We start from the raw sequence: 21727 nt of genomic DNA on the forward strand, positions 1-21727 counted from the left end.
ACCATGAAGCTAGAACACATAGCTAACCTAAAAAACTAGAACTCACCTAACCTATCATTATTAACGTTACGAGTATCATAACGTCACCTAACCTTACATAATCCAGCTGTAAGTTGTTTCGATATCAGGGCCGGCCCTATACGGGCGTAATTGGAGCAGTCCTATCACATATAATACCTCACCTACCACATAGCCCTTGAGATTATTTTTCATAAAAAAATTCGCTACACTAAAACACAAGTCATCTAAATATTATCGATTACAGCCATCTCCTGGTTTCACTCCTAAGCGTCTACTGGTTTTGAAAAGGGGCACCAAAATGTAACTTGCGCCAGTCGCCGTTCGGTTCAGGGCCGGCCCTGTTAGATATAACCAGTTAGAAAGATAATATTAATTAAACTAATTTAGTACAGAGTTAACATAACAGAGAAACCCATCAAATAAGTATGTAGACTAACTTTAACTACATTATTAGATACTAAAAAGAAACATCAATCAATAAAGATAATTAAATCAACCGTGCACACGAATAGTGTCGGAAGTAAGTACGAACTGGTCATTTTGCATTAGAGATGTTTAATGTTTCGCATTTAAATTTTTATTATTTTTAGGCCAAGAAATATGGCGATGTTTTGATATTTTTAATTGGTAAAATTATTATGGCTACTTGATGCACCTAAATATGCCAGTTTGCCCTTCCGGTATTGTTCTTAGGGACATTCGACATTATTTGCCATTGTTTGATGTACCTAAAGATTCCAGTTTGCTCCCGGTATTGTTCTTCCGGACAGTTAACATTCTATGCCATTGTTTGATGTACCTGAAGATTCGAGTTTGCTTTTCCGGTATTGTTCTTCCGGACAGTCGACATTATATGCCATTGTTTGATGTACCTAAAGATTCCAGTTTGCTCTTCCGGTATTGTTCTTCGGGACAGTCGAAATTGCCATTGTTTCAGATGGAACATAAAAAGATAACGCTCTCAACTGGGAACCGAACCAAGGTACTATGTCTTACCGGGACAACGACGGTTTTCTTTTTATTTTCTGTGTCTTTTCTTTTTCATGTTTCATTTAGATTTCTTAGTATTTTCTTCGTATTCAATGATAAATTACCTTTTTTGGTATAACGGTGTTCCAATAAAAAATTTATAATCATTTATACTCTCAGCAAGGTATTCCATATTAATAAAAATTGGATATGCTTATCCGATATACTATCTAGGTTACAAACCAATTCTTCTGAACTCTGTGTATTGAATAATTAGGTCCCAATGGTCGAGTGAATAAAGACGTTGTCCCGGTAAGACAGAGATCCGAAACGTATAAGAATTATTATCAGAATCAGGCAAAACTTGTGAATGTGTATTGTATTTATATTGTTTGCAAAAGAAAACCTCTAAAAAATATTTATTTTTATTGTTTCCTCTAAACCTTTGAAATAACAAAGGTCTGTTTTCATTCACCGAGTCACCGATTCTCTTGAATCATAACATATAACATCCATATAAAATAAGACAATGATGAAATGTTTTTTCAATAAACATCATACACGTTTTACATCAAAATTGCGTGCCGACTGCTTTCAGCAAGTTATTATGTCTTCCTCGTTGAATCAAATTCAATGTTACGTGCCGCAACTGGTATCATAACAATGCTTCAAAGTTCAGAGTCAATCGACCATAATTCAATGCACCTTACTTTCTAACAAACGAGGTAGTCAAAATTCAATTAGACAATTTCACGAACAGAGTTACTAAATGGGACATTGTTTTCTTTATTTGTTTCTTACCGAGTTTACCACTAATTATAGCACCATGATTTTTATTTGTTTTCTGGCTGAAAACTTGTAAATTTATATTTTCCCGTGCAATGTTCTTCTGGTGTCCATGTTTAATGTTAAATATTGGATCTAATCTATTACAAATCATTAGACATCTTGATTTCTTCTCTTGTCCCTAAAGCAGTATCTAATCAGAGCTCTCAATTGATTTTGTATACCTGCAAATACGTAATTACTCATTTAAGGAGTTTTTCTTCTTTTTATCCATATCGTGTCTCGGAGAACCCGTTTGAACTTCAAAGTTCAAATTAAACAGCCTCATATAGTTTCTCGGAGAACCCGTTCAAAGTTCAAACTAAACATAGTGTCTCGGAGAACACGTTCAATCTTCAAAGTTCAAACTGAACAGCCTCATATAGTTTCTCGGAGAACCCGTTCAAAGTTCAAACTAAACATAGTGTCAACTTATAGTTTATAGTTATATTTAACAGCTTAAAAATTTCTGTTAAGTTTTATGACATGGTTGAATAAAATTAATTAAATAAAACTTTACACTTTTATACTTGTATAGAATTTTTCAACATTATTGATGCATATACATAACCGTGAATTTCGCAATTATCACCATTGCAGTCCTCTGAACTCAAAACCAAATTTGAAAATGACTTCTGCCAACCAACCAAGAAAAATGAAAAACTAACTACAAAACGGTCCAATTATTTTTATATAGAGTTTTTGACAAACGCAATAATAACTACCTATAGTGTAGACTTACAAAACATAATTCCTACAAAACAGAAATTATGCTAAAACCAGAATTATAAGTGGAATTTAAAAATACAAAATTAAATAACAATTTATTAAGTTCTCGAAAAAATCCATATTATTGAATGATAAAAGTTTTCAGCCAGAATAACGATTTAGTTTTAAATAATATTACTTAAGTTGTCATCGTCATTGGCTTACGAATTATTTATTGTAGATATTTGTTTTATTAAATCCATTTATTTGTTTCAGGTCAAAGCCGAAGATGTCATCAAAGCCTTCATTAGCAGATGCAAAGAAGTTAATCCAATTCTCAACGCCATCGTCGAGGAAAGGTTTGAGCAGGCCATGGCAGAAGCCAGGCAAATGGACATTCTCCTGGCTTCAGAACAACACACTGTGGAAGAGCTAGAGAAGCAATATCCTCTGATGGGAGTTCCTCTAACCGTGAAAGAGAGTATTGCTGTTGCTGGTGAGACGGATACGAATATGTTATTTTATATAAACTTCGATAGTAGTCGCTTGGTATTCTTTTTTTACATTGGCTCCACACAGGAGGCCCAGGGAAAAACAATTTCCCTAAGGTCCTTTGTCATCTTTCCTCCTCCTCTCCTTCGAAAGGAAGGAGAGGAAGATCTGGGAAGAAAAGGTATGAGGGTTGGGTGGGAATCTGGGGGTCAGTATATCCAGGAGTGACGGGTCTTTGAATTCATCCCTCTCATTGAGAAAGTCCTGCTAGGGAGGTAAAAAGAGCTCCCTCAACCAGTCTCCTGGGCACCCATGCTAAAACACCAAACGTAGCGAACGACTTGGGGTGACCTACGGCAGAGGTGTCGGTTGTCCAATGAATGGTTACCGGGGCGGCGGTACCCATGTCCGCCTCCCAAATTGAGGAAATTAAAAAAATAGTTATCTTTTAGTCGTTCGAAGTGATACGACTTTTCATAATTATCTTTTTTCCAATAATCCTAAAAGATTTATATAATATTGACAACTCTCAAACGAAAGACATGTCACTAAAAATCACTAAAAGATTCGGTCGCATCTAAAACCCAGGACCTCAGCTTTTCTGGGGCTTTGCTATACCACTGAGCTAATTTGATAGTATCAACTTCGGACATTTCTAACTGTATCATAAAGAACTAACAACAACATCTTCATTTTCTTAACGCGTATTATTTGTACGTGATTGCAAGATCCAATTTTTTATTGTTTGAAATTCGACATCTATTGAATTTGTTACAAGTCTAAGATGAATATTTAAAAGTTATAGTGCAATAATTTATTGGGTAAAATCTCAAAATGTAATATTTAATCATTTTATTTAATATTAACCTGAAAGCCTTTTGATAAACTAAAAGAGTTTTATAAAATCGCCAAAATATTTAATAGACCTGAAGATTCTAGCCACAGATGATCCCCAGGGGACTACAGGTGCTAGTAGGACAACAACGTAGTAGAAAATAATATTGCCAGTTTTAAAGCAAAGTAGATGTTTTATTATTATCTTATGAAAATAGTTCTTAATTTATAATCCATAAGATTTTTGTTTATTTCAAACATACCACAAAACTTTTTGAAAGCATTCATCCTAAGTTGTTAAAATTATTAACCTTTTTCACTAACAGCTAATTTAATTCTACTTGAAAATATAAAGCTATTCATGTTTAACTTATAGAATAGTTCTTAGGTATTATCAATAAACTCTGAAATTTTGTCCACATCATATCCATAATGTCCAAGCTACCAAATAAGGAACTCTTATATTGCTTTCAAAATATATGTATTTATATGGATCAACACGTGCTTTACAATTACAAATAATTATTTATATAAATATGCCATTATTAAATCTTAAGTTAACAACGAAGAAAACACCATTACATCAAAACGCCCGTCCTGTTTGGTTGGAATCATTGAATTGGCGGCTTCACGCAATACCTCCTAGATTACAAGGCCGGAACACTCATTCAAAGCAGCCTCCTAACTTGTATGAGATTCTGAAAAAATATTCGTTTTAACTTTTTTATTCAATTTATTCTTATTTACTAAAAGATTTAATAATAATTCTGTTAATTCAAAAAAATTTTAAAATAATTTTTTTGGAAGTTCCCATACGAGTTAGTAGGCTGATTTAATTCATTGTCCCGGCCTTATGATCTAGGAGGTTTTACTAGAAAATTTATGTGTCGATTTTGCTTAGTGACCGACCAAAAGTAGATTTTCAGCCGAAATCAAAACATCGGTCAGTCACCATTAAATACAAATATAACTTTACAGATGGCAAAGATATTTTTTATTTTTAAATAATGATTGATTAAAAACATAACATTTAAAAAAAATATATGCCATAAGTCTTAAGCATTATTATGACATTCTGTTTTATTACACAATGGTTGTAATGTTATATTTTCTTTCGAGAGATTGCCACCGTTTTCGGAAAAAAACTATTTCAATTTCATTACTCGAGAAGAATGAACTCATCTTTTCTAAGGGCTTTTCTAAAACAAATGACATGATTACAATTTACATTGTTACATTATTTGATATCATCACATAGCCATATATTGTTATGCCTTACAATCCTTATCCGTAAATCATAATATCATTTTAATACACGTATATTTAATGAAACAATAAACATTTGAATTAGTACGTCCCTGGCTCATGAGTGTATTATATTGCCTGGCATTTACTGGGGCAAGCTTCACGAAGATTGGAATAATATTCGGAGGGTGAGAGGAATGAGGTAACTAGCCACGGGGATTAGAACCTTCACAGAACTTGAAAATCAACCTTGAAATTTGATGAATTTTTCAAATTATGTGAATTAACCCGTCCTAAACATGTCATTTGCTTTAGATCTGAAAGATAATTATACAAAAAGTCTTAAGCTATTTGAAGATTAGTTAAATACATCTACTGTTTCAAAAATTTCTTTCAACAGTGCTGTTGGGAAGTAAGAGCTTCACAGATGCACTCATAGAGGGCAGTGCATAGAGCTTGCTTGGAAGTCCGCAAGATGGCAGCTAGTAGCCAGTAGTTGCCAGGACCAGTTAGAATGCTCCCAGATAAACTTGGCGTTTTCGGATCCTATTTAGCCAGCTTTTAGTTAGGTCGACTATCGAGTCACCATTGTAATACGCGAAGTATTAAAAAAACCATGACTTAACACAAAGAACCTATCATTTAAAATCTCCTTCCACGACAAGTTGGAGAACTGTTTGTGGGAACACAACAAGTACCATACCTCGAGTCATGCTAGATTGTGTAAGAATGCCTGTTCTGCAGTGTGGTATCTTTAACAAGTCATGGCGACGACAATGGCTAAAGTTTTGTTACAAGTAGGTATATAAGCCATAGCATTTCAAGAGGAATGGGCTTTTAATAGAGGTTTGAATTATATTAAAACTAAGTATTGCGACATTTGCACAACATCTGGTTTCTAGGCTAAATCCATTTGTTGCCTCAAGTAAGTCTATATGGGGCATGAACTTAGGATAAATTTCATGCGTCCGCAAATGAACGTACCTGAGAATTTTTTTCTTGATTTGTTCCAGCATATTTATATCTATAGTTTGGTGCTGGGTCCACACAACACTAGCCTAATCCAGCTTATTTCTTATAAAGCCATCAAAAATGGCTATCATTGCATCTGGATCATTAAACTGTTTAAGTGTTACGATGATAAACCCCATGAGTTTGTAGCAAACCGGAGTGAGCCATAATATGTAGTCCGAGAGTCATTTTGTGATCAAAGACGATACCGAGATCTTTAACGTTATTGACACAATTTCAACTCGACATCAACTTATTATTGGCATATTTTTTACTTCTGGCCATTCTGTCAGATCGCATTTGTAAGCAGTATTGGTAAGAGATTATTTCCATCAAAAGTTTGAAGTCATCCGCAAATAGGAGGCATTTGCCATATTTTACACAGACCTGGATGTCGTTTATAAGTATGAGCAGAGATGTGCAAAATGGGTAACCAAAACCATTTGAAATGCAAAATGGAAATGGGTCAAAACTTTTCCATTTGAAAATGCAAAATGCAAAATGGTTTTTAGAAAAGCATTTCAAATGCAAAATGCAAAATACCTATTTTCAAAATGCATTGAAAATGCAAAATGGTTTTACAGGTCAAACAATTAAAATAATTATAGAATATTTAAACAATTTTGTCATTTAATAATGGACATCAATGTAGAACAAATTTGCGCGGGACTAATGTTGCCAACGTAAAAACATAGAAATTGCTATGTAACATTTAATATTACAGCGTCATGGCTCCATGTTCAGTATTTTTTGTAATGGTATCACTCAATTGCCAGGGCTCCTACCAGGGAGCAACTTGACAAATGTAAATTATCTCTCATAGCGAGGTTGAGGACCGACTGATATTTGGGGCTTATGAAAAAAAGATGAGTGGAGATACTAGGAAGAATGTTGCAAAAAAGCATTTAAAATGGAAAATGCATTGAGAAAAGCATTTAAAATGCAAAATGCGAAATGGTTTTTAGAAAAGCATTTAAAATGCAAAATGGAAAATACCCATTTTGCATTTCCATTTGAAATGGATTTATTTGAAATAAAGCACATCTCTGAGTATGAGGAACAACAAAAGACCAAGGTTTAATTCCTAAGGAATACCTTACAATACAGGGAACTTTTGGATTTATGTCCATTTATGTTGATATGCATATTGCCTTCTGGATTTCAAATAGGAGGCGATTGTTGATAGAAGCCAAGTTTGAGCATTTTGAGTAGAAAAATCCTGCTTGATTCTGTGCAACAGATCCGGCGGTCCGTCTGTTAACAGCCTGAACGCCATATCTTATGAACAGACGCAATGTGGGCATGCTTAGTCTGTTCTACAGGTGTTTTAATGGAGCCTGCTCTAAGGAGCTAGCAGCATTGATCCCTGGTACACCGGTGCATGTGCGTGAAACTTTACGGATACAAGCGGAAGATCGTTCACAGTGAAGATGGCTTCTTGAGAACGTGTCATTTCTTCGATTCGTTTTTGTGTAAGTCGGCTCGTTTGTGGAACAGGCTATCGGCATCTGTTTTTCCTCCTTCATATAATCCTGGACTCTTCAAGACCCGCATTGATGAATTCCTCCGTATACCCCCTGCCAGCGACATAGTTCCCCTGTCTTTACACTGTACAAACAGGAGCGCTCTTGCGAGGTGTCACATAAAAAAAGTTGAAATTGTCTATGTTCATTTGGGCACAATACTGTTACGAAAACGTTGTAAACTTACGTTTTCGCTTATCGCGAACGTGTCGCGAGCATTTCATTAATACGAAGCGAATTTATGATTTATTATCTAACAATTTATAGCCAACTTTGCACAACCATAGTAAATTAGTTAATATTGCAATTTCATTGTGTACTGCAACCTTGACTGGCTCATAAGAACTCACGTCGTTATGTTGGAGAAGTTTCTTTAGAATTCTTAATATATTATCAACTATAAATATTTTGGTGTAATATAAATATGTATGAAATGTAAATAACATTAAAGGTTTTAAATTTCTTATAAAAAAATTGTCTGAAAATATAAACTGAATACTTTGACATATAAATAAAATAATAACGAACACAATAATACATCCCACAAACACACAAGCCTAGCTTTATTATCGTGGTACATAATATTTTATGTATACATCGTATCATATTATGTGAAATGATTATTGTAACTTTTTTTAAGCCTTAAAAAAATTTATGATTTTATGGAATTCATAAAACAGATGCCATTAAATTTATTACAAATTTCTGCGAAAAGTATATATGATCTGTCACGATCCAGGTTTCTATTGCAACTTTGAAAAATAATTGCACATTATTTACGTGAATTTCGTGATTTTTTATTACATTGTGTTGCATTGTTATCTACCGTCAATTGTGTCTTATATGAGTTAAGACATTCAATCAATTCGGAAGGTGTGTATGGATACCGTCGCCCCGGGAACCATTTTTGGATAACCAACACCTGCCATGGGTCACTTCAAGTGGTTCGCTACGTTTGGCAGGGGTGCCCGGGTTCATGAGATGAGGTTTGTCTAGGTCTTGGCGGCGGATGCGCCGCCTAACGTCTGCCCACCGCCGAGGGAGACCTTTCGACCTCTCCAGTAGAACTATCTCGACCCATCGCCTTGTAAAGCAGTGGAAGGAATGAATTCATACGTTCGTCATTCCTGGACACACTGACTATCCCCAGATTCCTAACAAACTCCTTACGGTTTTCTTCTTTCCAGAATTTCCTCTTTTTCCTTATTTTAAAAGACCCCCCACACAGCATCCCCAAAATTGACAAGGGTTCGAGGAAAATAGATATTTTGCTCACGGTCGCCTGTGTGAATGAATTGTGCCCTGTCATTATGAAAAAAATAACATCTACACTTAAAAAATACTTAATAATGTTATTTAGAGACATTATACCATTTATTTTATAAATATCTGATAGGGCAGTGCAAATGATACCTAATACATTAATCATTTCTCTCAAAGGTCAGACCTAGCAATTACATTTTTTATTAACAAATAATTTTAACGTAATGACTAATGACATTTAGAATACCTCAACATCATACTCCAATACGATCGCAAAACTTAACATACGAATAAATAATCAACTCAAACAATTGAATCCGACCACATTGAAAGACACATACCTACTTGTACAGCAAACGATAGCGGGCACAAAATATTATGGACAATGACACTGTCCAAACACACCATCTCATTTAAAATAAATAAAAAACATTAAAGAAAAGACAATCAAGAAAAATTGGCATGGAAGATAGGTAGATTCAGACCGATTGAAAAAACTTTTAAAAAAAAGAAAGTTAATCAAATTTCTCATACGGTTGCTCCTAAAGTGAAGTGACCTGATGGCATACCAAGGAAGAAGTCGACTAACTGCGTAGAAGATGGCTGTAGTGTGGGAAGGTCTGGAGACATATTGGCTAGTCTTTGGAGGGCATAGTCCAGTGGTAACGCATTGGACTGCCATTCCGAAGGTCGCGGGTTCGAACCCGGCGTGCGCAAATAAATTTTATTTGATTAATTTGTGTTATTTCACAATTAATTAATTAAAATAATATATAGTATATTTGCGGCACGTTCCAGAGTGGAAGATACTACCAGTATCGCCCTGGTGTAAGACCACCATTCAGAATTGAAACGTTGCTCCAAATGGCTTTAGCCGTGTTTAGTGACTAGATCTGAATAGCCAGGTACTTTCCCACCTTCCTCTTTCCCTTCCCCACTTACCTTCAGCCTCACAACATCCCCCAATCGGGGATGCCATAGTCTCACTGGCTCCAGACGGGAGCAGTTGGGACTCTTGTGAGGTATTCACTATAAAAAAAAAATAAAAAAAAAAGAACATTTGTAGACGACACACATTTATAATGTCATTTTTAACGACGGTTTACAAGATTTCCACTGTTCAAGAATTGTTAAAAAAATATTTATAATTGAAATTTTATCTTTCAGGAATGAGTAATGCCGCTGGCAAAGTGAATGCGAAAACAGCTTCGGCATCCCATGATGCAGAATGCATAGCCCAGGTCAGAGCAGCTGGAGCCATTCCTCTCCTTGTCAGTAACACTCCAGAGCTCTGTCTATCTTGGGAGACCTACAACAACATCACAGGAACCACCAGGAATCCATACGATACGAGGAGAACGCCTGGGGGATCATCTGGAGGAGAGGTAACAAATACAATAAATCCCATCCAAACAATCTATTCTTATTTGATTTCTATTATTTTGATTGTGATAGGATTGCTTTCAAATTCCCCCGCGTGTTCTAAATCTAAAAAAATTCTACGTCATACCAGAAAGAAAATGACTTCAATTGACTTATTTAAAAAATATATCTACAGCCTTACTAAAAAACGTGGTAAAACGTAAATATTACGCAGCGCGTAAGGTCAGAACAGTGAAAAGCTTGACTTATTACCATGGCGTTTGGTCAACTAGGCTCGAGGCCTGCTTTACCACACCAACGTTTAACGGGCGTATAAGTATCTAATTAGTAAGACGAGATATGTCTAATCTTTGTATTGATAACCGAGGTGTTCAACTTTAAGCCCACTGTGGTTACGTTTGATTTTTTGCGTTGTAGAAAGGGGACAATAATTCTTCAACCGTTTTCAAAAAGGGGTTTGTGTCATAGGTGCACATGTTATCCTTAAATTAAAATCCAGATGAAAAGTTGATACTTAAGTAATGCTTCTTTCAATCTTATTCACTTCGTCTTCTGGTGTCCTATCGCATTGGAGGTTCGCTGTCATTAGGGCAGACCTTACCATGTGTCCCAGATGAACTGAGCAGTTCCGAAATCTAAGATGGGCATCGACTTCATCTATCACGTTTTGATCAATCTTCCCCTAGTTTTTAATCTGCGCAACCTTGTATTTGTCCCTCATCATAATGTACTTAACCTCTTCATTAGTCACCCTATCGATTCACAGTATTATATGAATTAGCCTATAGATCCAATTTTTAACAGCGTTTCTTCCATGTTAACTTTTGGTCAAGTGTCCAAAGAATTCTGAATAATTTTCTATTTTTCACTAAACCTATGCTTTCTTTTACAGGCAGCTTTGATATCTTCTGGAGCGTCGGTGATAGGTGTCGGCTCAGACATCGCTGGCTCCTTGCGACTGCCGGCCCACTACACAGGAGTGTATGGACATAAGCCGACCCCGTGGGCTGTATCAACAGTGGGACATATGCCCACCTCCAATTCCCCACACTGGAACAATTTCTTTACTCTCGGTCCCATGACCAGGTATGCTGAAGATCTACCTCTTCTGCTGAAGGTGCTGAAAGATCCGCGTGGTCCAGAGCTGCAACTTGACAAGAAGGTAAATTAAATGCTACCTCTAACACCTTAGGTTCATATTTTTCTGACAATGGTCAAAATCAGAAGTTATAATCATAATTACTTAGAAATTGGTCCATTATTTTCCTGCTGAAAACTGTTCGGTTTCTTTCCAGCACCATTGTGAATTTCGGTTTGTGTTTATGTTTTATGTGAGTACCACACAAGAGTCCTTATATAAGTGTACAGTTCGGAAGTAATTATTGGGAATGTTGTGAATTGGATTGAACTTGGGAAGAGGAATGGAATGGGAAAGCTTGACACCGGTTTCTCTTAGGATCTTTTTTTTATCTTCTTCTGAAAATATCCATTTAATAATTTCGACATGTTTCCAAACCAAATCCTGACGAAGAAATCATTGGTTTTGAAACATGTTGGCTTTTTTTAAATTATATAGTGGTGTATACAACGTATTTTATTTTCATATATATAGAATGACGCCACAAAGTTATTCTGCAATTATTGAAGAAAAAACACCCATTTATCGTTATTGTTAGGGTAGGCTGTACTTTGAAATTCAATTCCAACCAAAGATCCTTTATTTGAAAGCATGATTAATTAAAAAGTATGAAAATATGAAATTCATTATAACTCACACAAAACTATATATTTCGACATACAGCTAGCTATGTACTGACAACATTAAATCCATACGTTCATTGCCGATCCTTCCGTTTCTCAGTATATTGGGAGGAGGAAGGTGAGGGAGTATCTGGCTATTCAGATTTGGCTGCAAGACATGGCTAAAGCCATTTTAAGCAACATTTCAATTCTGAATGTGCGATACTGAGAGTATCTTCCACTCTGAAACGTGCCGCAAGTATATTATATATTAATTAAATGAACAAATTGTGAAATAATGCAGTTTCATCAAATTAAATTTACTTGCGCACGCCGGTTTTGAACCCGCGACCTTCGGCTTGCTAGTTAAAAGCCTCACCCCTCGACCACGGAGGCCGTCGGCATAATAATATATCACGGTTGTTCTTAAATAATACTTTTCATTGAATTAAACTACGAATGTATTTACTTAAAGTGGAATGTTGACAATCAACATTGAATTAAACTACGAATGTATTTACTTAAAGTGGAATGTTGACGATAAACATTGAATTAACCTAAGAAAGTATTTACTTAAAGTGGAATGTTGACAATAAACATTGAATTAAACTACGAATGTATTTACTTAAAGTGGAATGTTGACAATCAGCATTGAATTAAACTACGAATGTATTTACTTAAAGTGGAATGTTGACAATAAACATTGAATTAAACTACGAATGTATTTACTTAATGTGGAATGTTGACAATAAACATTGAATCAAACTACGAATGTATTTACTTAAAATGGAATATGTTGACAATAAACACATTTTTATCGTTTTTCTTAACTAAGTTTACTTTTGACATATCTATTCTCCAAGGACTCACAATTGATGGCATCGGGTTAAAATGGTTCCTTGTTATTTTCGTAATTTTCTCTCTGTGATCAATTGATTTTTTGACAATATTTAAAAAGTTATTTCTTCAACGCTTTTGTAAATATATCTACGTCCTACGTCAACGCTTTAACAAAGTGACAAATTGTTTATTGCATGCAGGGACGGATTAAGACCTTTCAAGGTCTTTAGCACTAAACATATTTTAATATCCAAACATCGATATACATAATACTCGATCGATGGCCTCAATAAAATTGGACTGGAACGTAATAAAACGCAAGTTAAAAGAATGGAAATAATTCAGAACAGAGGTATAAGGTCTATTGTGCTGTAGCAGATATACTAGGATAAAAACAATGCAACGCCAACTCAATAGTCTAAGTGTGTGGCAACGTTTGGACTATTATACCATAGTATTTATATACAAGTTAATAAATAAAATGTTAAAAAGTATTAATAGTACATTCCATGGCTATCCTACGAAAAGCTGCTTTGATTTTAGGCTTCCTAAGACAAATTTATCGGAAATGCAAAACAATATTTATTATAAAGGTTTCAAAATGTTCAATGAACTCCCTTTAAATATTAAGAAAGCCAAAAGTCTTGCAGTTTTTCGTGGGTTATGTCTCAATGTTGTGAAATCCAAATATTAGTAAGTAGATAGTGGAATATTTTATATTAGTTTTAGAATAGATGTACAATATATATAATTTTATAACTAAATAGAAAACACTTTAAAAAATCAAGGTTATATTCGAGCTTTTGTCATTTCTCACAATATGAAGATGTATATTTTTTTGTTTTTCTTTTATATATTCAATAAAATTACTATTGAATTTACAAAAAACATTTTATTTATAAATATGTTCAGCTGTGTAATTATGATTACGCATGACAGCTGTTTCGCCCTCTGAAGTCATTATCAAACTTTGGTGAAGCCATTTAGAGATGATATATTTATATTATTTCGATATAGGTACTTCTGATGAAAGCAAAGAGGTTTCATTTGTATTACCTACACCATTATTGATTTCCAAGTAATCCTTTCGAGGATTCAAAGAGCTCATACGATCGTTTTAAAATAATAATAAAATACAGACAACATATCATAGATAATGAAAAAAACACTCACTCAATGATAATAATAAGCGTCATAAAAATATGTAAGCTATTCGCGTCTCTCTGTGTGTACGCTTAGTTCTTCTATACTATGCAACGGAGTTTGATAGTGTTTTCACTATCATTTAGAGAATTTCTTCCGGAAGGTTTACATATATAATAATACATGCATATTATATTTTTAGAAAGTAGAGAGAATCGATAATTGTAAAGTCGTAAAAAATATTTTTCCGTGCGCTTACATTGGCAACGCTGGCTAAATCTTACGAGATACATCAAAATAATTTACTACGGAATTGTATGTCTTAAAAAGGCCTACAGAAAAATCCGCGATGGTAAATGTATACCTCCTAAGGGTAACCCACAGTAATCATTTTATCTGTTACATATACAATGGGTTATTTGCGAAGCTATTTTGACCAGTATAATATTTATATAAATATAATACATGGATACTGTATTTATTAAAAGTACAGAAAAGTCGGGCAACGCCGGGTATACGTAAAAATAAAATGTTCAATCTTTTAGACTAACTGGAAATTAACAACAAAAAATCTAATAATCCCGAAGCCAGTTTGATAAATTAAAAAGTATATATATTTCGCTAGCTATTTCTAAATATTTTCAAGCCGAATTCAATTGATATAGAAGTTTAAAAAAAATAATGCATGAAACCCCCGAGTCACCCAAATTATTAATTCTGAAACACCTACTTTAACGACCTTTATTCAAATGTAAACATTACATTAATTGGGCGAAGCTTTAGAGCAAGGCTGCCCAACCCCTGGCCCGCGGGCCACATTGTGGCCCGCGAACGAATTATAAGTGGCCCGCGTGAACCACTTTCAAAAAACCCGCCAATTTGAAAAAGTGTCGCGGGCCCGCGGTAAAACAAACAATGCAGCTTGCGCGCGGTCACCAGTGTTGCCAACGAAGGCGATTTATCGCTATTTAGGCTACTCAGAACGAGAATCAGCGACGAAAAAATCTAACCTGTTGAACTTACTTTTTAAACAAAAATACACCGGTTTTTGATATAATATTTTTTGCGTCCGAAATAGAATCTTGTAGCCACCCCCCACCCCCACGGAATTCGAAAAAAATTGTTGTGGGGAAGCACATATGGGTGCGCGGAATTTTTTCTCAGCGAAGTTCCGTAACAACCCCCCCCCCCCTCATGGATTTCAAATATTTTGTGGGGAATTATGTTTTATAGAAATTCTACAACCCCACCCTCCCATGGAAATAGGAACCGTCAGGTATTCAGTGGCCCGCCAGTGATTCAAAATCGTCAATTTCGCCCAACTGTTAAAAAGATTGGGCAGCCTTGCTTTAGAGGATAGTAACCATTATTTTTTTTTTGTTTATTACAAAATAATACAAGATGTCAAATTATAACTTTATGCAAAATAAATTTTAAAAAAATCCTAATTATTCTACTTCTCCATAATGAGAGCTCCAGGAGCTCGTGTTTATGAAAAACCTCCTAGATTATAAGGCCGGGACACTCATTCAAAGCCTCCTAACTTGTGTGGGATTTTACAAAAATTATCGTTTTATTTTTTTTTCAATTTAATCTTATTCATTAAAACATCGTAAAATGTTTTGGTTAATTTTAAAAAATATATATAAAAATACATTTGCAGGTTTACATACAAGTTAGGAAGCTGATTTAATTCACTGTCCCGGACTTGTGTTCTAGGAGGTTTTGGTTTACGGGAGGAGTAAGTATATGCAAAAAGAATATAATGCTAAAAAAGGCGATGTGTGAACAATTTTCAAAGACTTATTAAATATCTACAAACTTATATTTTCTATATTAACATAGAAATCAATAGTAGGTAATAAAAATTAAATCTATTTGTTTTCATTTGTACCTGCATAGGCTTCACCACAGTTTTATAATGCCTTCAGAGGTCGAAACAGCTGTCACGCGTAATAATAATTATACAGCAGAAATTGTTCATAAATCAACCGTTTATTACATTTAATAATAATACTATTGAATATGTAACAAAAAAAAAACAAAAATTAAAATGAGTTCTACAAATTAAACTCGACAAAAATAAATTTTCAATATGAATAAAATTAATTTTAGGTATATACTTAAAAACGACTGGAAAGGAGACTAAGGGATAAGGGATTGTTGGGAAAAGTGATGCTAGAGCAGCGGTTTTCAATATTTAGCCATAAATGATTTAATGCACAATATTTACCTACATGATTCGATATCTATTATGTTTAGAGTTCTATTTTTATGACACGAATATAATACACAAACCGTTGAAAATTCCCCTGTGAATCTTATTCTATCGACCTGTAATATTCATAATGAAAAATCACGGCATGTTTTAATTATAGGATTTGTGAAGCTGAAAGTTAACTGGAAAGATCATAACAAGGATAATTGCTGCATAGTAACAAAAAAAAATGTTAATAATTTATAGGTAGGTACTTTATCGCTTCTCAGACTTCTTGATACAATCAATTCAAATTTTGAAAATTAAGACAGTTGAACCGCAGTTGGTCACAGACAGACCCACAACCGAGTAGTAATATTGATTATACAAATTAAACAATCATCCAGTGAGATGTTAAACGACGTTTTTGATTATATTAGCACTTTTAAATTTATTTTTGGTACAGGTTACGAATTCCGCTTCACGGTAAATATGGAATGTTTACTTTGAATTAATACTTGAATTTAGTTATATTATTACTAAAAGTTACTATAAATGTTGGGGAACCTTTAATAACGCCTGCTCGCGTCCCCTTAGAGTTATATCCCAGTTTTCAAGTACCTAGTTTGTGGGCTACGCTAGGTTTGTATAGACTGGTTTGTGATTTAATTCTAATACGATATTATGAATATAATCCAACTCTTGAAATGAACATAGTCGCCGTCGGCTGCGACTATGTTCTATTAATTGACATATCGCGTAAGTGACTTAATAAACGAAATTAAAATTAAAAGTGCGTATTTTTCCGTCTCCCCGACATAATAAATCATGTTTTGAATTAATAAAGCTAAATCCATTTATTTGAAAGTGAAATATTGCGTATTAAGAGTGAAGAGAAAATAAAAGAATAAGAGAAAAATAATTTATTTTTGTATGACCTTTTGTATCTCACATCATCTATGTTCCATAGTAAATCCAGAATTTTTGTGCAGGCTCCTACCCTACGCTTCATTTTGGTGAATACCTAATCCATCCCTGATGAGTACAAGATTAGTTTTACTGTGGACTCTAGAATTGATAAACAAACATAAATAATGGGCACTTGTCACGGAGATCTAGCCTGTCCAACGTGTTGTCCGTTTGCGCAATGCATACAATACGACATCCGCCAACCGATGATTATCAATGCCAAGTCATTCAATTACGAGTCCTTGCATATCTCCCTCTCTCTCTGGCTCTCTCTCTCTCTATCTCTTCGTCCGTCATTCATTTTTCAAAGATGATTTACGATTAGCCTACAGTATATACAATAATATGCATCTCTTGGATTCAGTTGAACGAGACGGATAAATATATGCTTAAAGATGGATAAATATATGCTTTTTAGGAAACCAAACCTTTTCATGCTTTTTCTAATGCAGGTATTATGATTTATTTAATTACTAATCATATCAATTCGTACAAGCACGGGAGCTCCGATGAAGACATAGTTTAGTTAGAAGCTGGAGCTCTTAGAAGCTGAGTATACTAACTGTACGTACAATGTAGGTACATATCCCACAGATGGTATATTTATGATTGATCTACTACACAGTAAATTATATAAATATGGCGTATAAGCGTCTAGTTTTTGACTTCTGCTATGCAGCCATTAGAACCCTGAAAAAATTCTTGACATATAACGGACTTTCCGCTTATTATGTGAAATTATCCTAATAGAGGGATTTCAATCGTTAGAATGCAAAAATCAGTGAATAATGCTGTGTTTTCTGATTACTCCGAAGAGTGCTTCCATCCAGTTCTAGTGCGTGTTCACATTCAGCATATAAAAACGAACCGTTTTTACGACTCAGGCTTGAACTCAACTACTCGGTTGTGGGATGATTTACCTTCTCCTGTGTTTCCTCTCTCAGACAACACAGGTCTCATCAAGATCCAGATTTACTCCAAATTCGCATTAAAAGACTCTCCACGTAGGGTATTAAAATAGATATATTGACCAAGTGTAAGATAAAAAAATTTAAAAAAAGTGTCAATAGAAAATAGGAAAAATTCAAAAGGCAAACAAAAAATTATAAACTAAGAAGATTTGCTTATTCTAGGACACTTGAAAAGGTTTTAAAAAAATCGCGCCACTATACAAAAGTGCCTCAAAAGGAACGATAATTATATAAAGGTCTTTGTTGAATTTAAACGAAGGTTACAAAGACCTACTGAAGTCAATGGTTTTACTGACGGAATCACTCTTCATCTACCGTTACTTAGGCTATTTGCTATTTACCTACTTCTGCTGTCCAGTCTGTACACTGAAATTAAAATTATAAATGTGTGTATCGTTGCGCTAATTAATTTATTTATTTCGATTACTGTGCTTTGCTTGAAATGATTTTAGGTAGCATTAGTACTTTAGTATCCGAGTAGTAGCTTTTCCACCATTTCCTTCTGACTCTCAACATTCCGCAATGGGAGTGTGCCACAGACTAATATTCACATAAAGAACAAAAAACTACGTCTGGAAAATTAACATGTGATCTGTATCTAATTAACACCTGCATTATTATCTTCCACAGGTCAATATAAAGGAGATGAAATTCTACTACATGGAAGGAGACGACATCTTCCTTGCTAAACGGATTAACAATGACGTAAAGAACGCGCTTGACAAAGTCGTCAAACACTTCTACGATAAACACAACATTGTGGTCGAGAAGGTAAATTCAAACATTGTATGTCATTACATGAATCGTTTCGATTTATCTTAGATCTTGCAGAAGATAGAAGGGAAGTGATTTGTGTGACTTGCTTATATAAGTATATAACTATCTCTTTATTTTTGTACATTTAAACGTGATCATAATACTACCACAAGAGGGCAAAGATTAAAAAAAACCTCTGTTGAACGGCATGATAATATTTCTCGACTCCCGTTCCTGGTCATCCAGGCTGTATTACATAGAATTTCTACGAGTAATAAAGATGTTCAGTACCTTCAACATTTGATTTTAGTTTTTTTTGTGTATATTCTATCATTATGTAAGTTGTTGTATTCTAGCTGATATTTAAAAATATGTAATAATTGCGCGAATAAGTGGCGAATTCTTTGCATTGGCTTTTTTATATTTGTAACTTATGCATGAAAAGATTCAAGTTCGATTCATTCGAATATTCAATCGAAGAACGAACAACAATTTCAAGGCTATTGCTTATTACTGAACAGGTTATGGAGATTACATTGGCAAAGTGTGTATCTTTTAATTATACTTTTTAATATCTAATGCATCTGTGATGGAAATCGTAAAAAAATGTCAAGTTAATGTGGTTATGCATTCCGTCCAGGGTGCCTTGAAATTACATGTATCAATATTTTTAGTTCTTTTACGTTTTATTTCGTTTTAGTCGGTTCACCATCTTGTTGACATCGTCATAATCAATTTCTATCGCATTCTTCTTTTTCTATTGTTTGGTGTTTCTTAATTATTTATATATATATATATATATATATACTTTTTAAATTACTTTTCTGGGTCTCTTTTGTTATTTCTTCTTTTGTCCATCACTTAAACAAGTTTTTCAGCTGATTTCTATTGGGAAAAGATTCTATATTTTCTGGTGCTTTTACAAATAATAAAACTGATTTGTGTTTTAGGCGAAACTGAAAAACATGAAGTATGCCTTCGAGGTTTCTGTACTGCGCATTATAAAGCTGGATGGAGTGGAGACCATCTACTCCAAGCCAGGCAACCCTCACGAGTGGGTATCGGTCTGGCCAGAGGTTCTAAAGAAGATCGTGGGTTACTCCAAGTCGACCTTCACCAGCGTGATGTACGGGCCGTTGAAGAGGATTGGAGATAAGGCTGGAGACAAACGATTCAAGAAGGCAGAAAAGGTTAACACGGAGCTAAAAGAAGAGTTTTTGGTAAGGCTTAATACCAAACACCGTTTAACATTAATCATTAAAAATATCTAAGGACATTCCAGGAGTCTTTGAAAGATCGCAACAAAGACTTACCGAGGTTGAACAAAGTTCATAGTAATTGTCAATTTGATAATTGACCACCTTTGGTTACAATATTATAATATATATAAAACCTGCCGCACAAACATACACATGAGTCGAGAAAAAGAAATTAAATTAGTATTAAGAAAATAACCTGAGTAAAAAGTTTTCGATGTTGATGGAGCAATGAAGATATCAAGGCGAATTACCAAAAGAAAAAAATGGAAGAAAATATAAAAAAATTTTAACTTAAATTATGAAAATAATCTTTTTTTATATAATAAATTTAAAAGGGTATTATTGTGTGACTATGTGCTTTTGTAACATTGGATAATAAAACTCAATAAAACAAAATGTACCTATGTACCTAAGTATTTAACATACCACTAATTAGTAAATTTTTAAACAATTTTAGAATGAATCAATTACTTATTTTCGTAATTTAAGTTTAAATTTGTTTATACTTTCTTTTCGTAATTTGCCAAATATCTTCAACCTTATATTTTTATTTTATAATATTTTCGTAGTCTTGAATTTCGCGAAAGGTGCCATTACGTACATATTTTCCGCTGGTCTTAGATTAAAATATTGATATCCGGCTGGAAGAAACACATATATAATTAAGAATACTGTGTATTTAGGTAGAATTGTGATCAATTGTTTATAGTTTTTGCAAACCTGCTTTTTATGTCGGCTCGACTGGTATATGTGGGATTTAGAATCTGCTCTATGATGGCTTTACTAGTGTATGTAGGATTCAGAGTCTGCTCTATGTTGGCTTGACTACTGGATGTGTGATTAAGAGTCTGCTTCATAATAGCTTGACTACTACATGTGGGATTTAGAGTCTGCTCTATGATGGCTTGACTAGTGTATGTGTGATTAAGAGTCTGCTCCATAATAGCTTGACTACTGCATGTGGGATTTAGAGTCTGCTCTATGATGGCTTGACTAGTGTATGTGTGATTAAGAGTCTGCTCCATAATAGCTTGACTACTGCATGTGGGATTTAGAGTCTGCTCTATGATGGCTTGACTAGTGTATGTGTGATTAAGAGTCTGCTCCATAATAGCTTGACTAGTGCATGTGGGATTTAGAGTCTGCTCTATGATGGCTTGAATAAAAGTATTGTATTGCTACTTTCAAATAGTCTCGGAGCACGATCGATGTAAAGAACATCAATGTGGATAAGTTAGGCAATTGACCCAGTTTTAGATAATAACCATAAAAAAATAGACAGATATGTTATAATATCTCTATTAATCGAATTCTATTCATATTTTTGGTTGGTTTGTAGTGGTGTAAAATGATATTTTGTATAATATCCCACCGTAATTTACCATAGAGTTTCTAATTATATATATATTTATATAGACTACTATAACTCCTCAATCAGCTTGTAGCCGAGTGGTCCAAAGACTCTCACCAGGGCTCAATCAAAACTACCTCAACCCAGGCCAGGAAACTGAATCAAGTTGGCCTCTTATGTAAGACATTTAATTTCATTCGGAATTATTTTATTTGGAAATTATTGAA

At 34.2% G+C, this 21727-nt stretch overlaps 1 protein-coding gene across 1 annotated transcript in view; it reads left to right on the top strand.

Annotated features, from left to right (window-relative positions):
- LOC149423358 (fatty-acid amide hydrolase 2) overlaps positions 1-21727 on the top strand; it is a 48835-nt gene that overhangs the window by 22175 nt on the left and 4933 nt on the right. Inside the window, exons 3-7 of the mRNA XM_089632681.1 lie at positions 2800-3019; positions 10059-10276; positions 11167-11436; positions 18765-18905; positions 19841-20110. Coding sequence (XP_089488807.1) covers positions 2800-3019; positions 10059-10276; positions 11167-11436; positions 18765-18905; positions 19841-20110 — 1119 coding nt within the window. The remainder of the gene's footprint in view (positions 1-2799; positions 3020-10058; positions 10277-11166; positions 11437-18764; positions 18906-19840; positions 20111-21727) is intronic.

Source organism: Hesperophylax consimilis, chromosome 6 (genome assembly GCF_061612785.1).
Source record: "Hesperophylax consimilis isolate HC1 chromosome 6, BYU_Hcon_1.0, whole genome shotgun sequence".
Classification (NCBI taxonomy): Eukaryota; Metazoa; Arthropoda; class Insecta; order Trichoptera; family Limnephilidae; genus Hesperophylax; species Hesperophylax consimilis.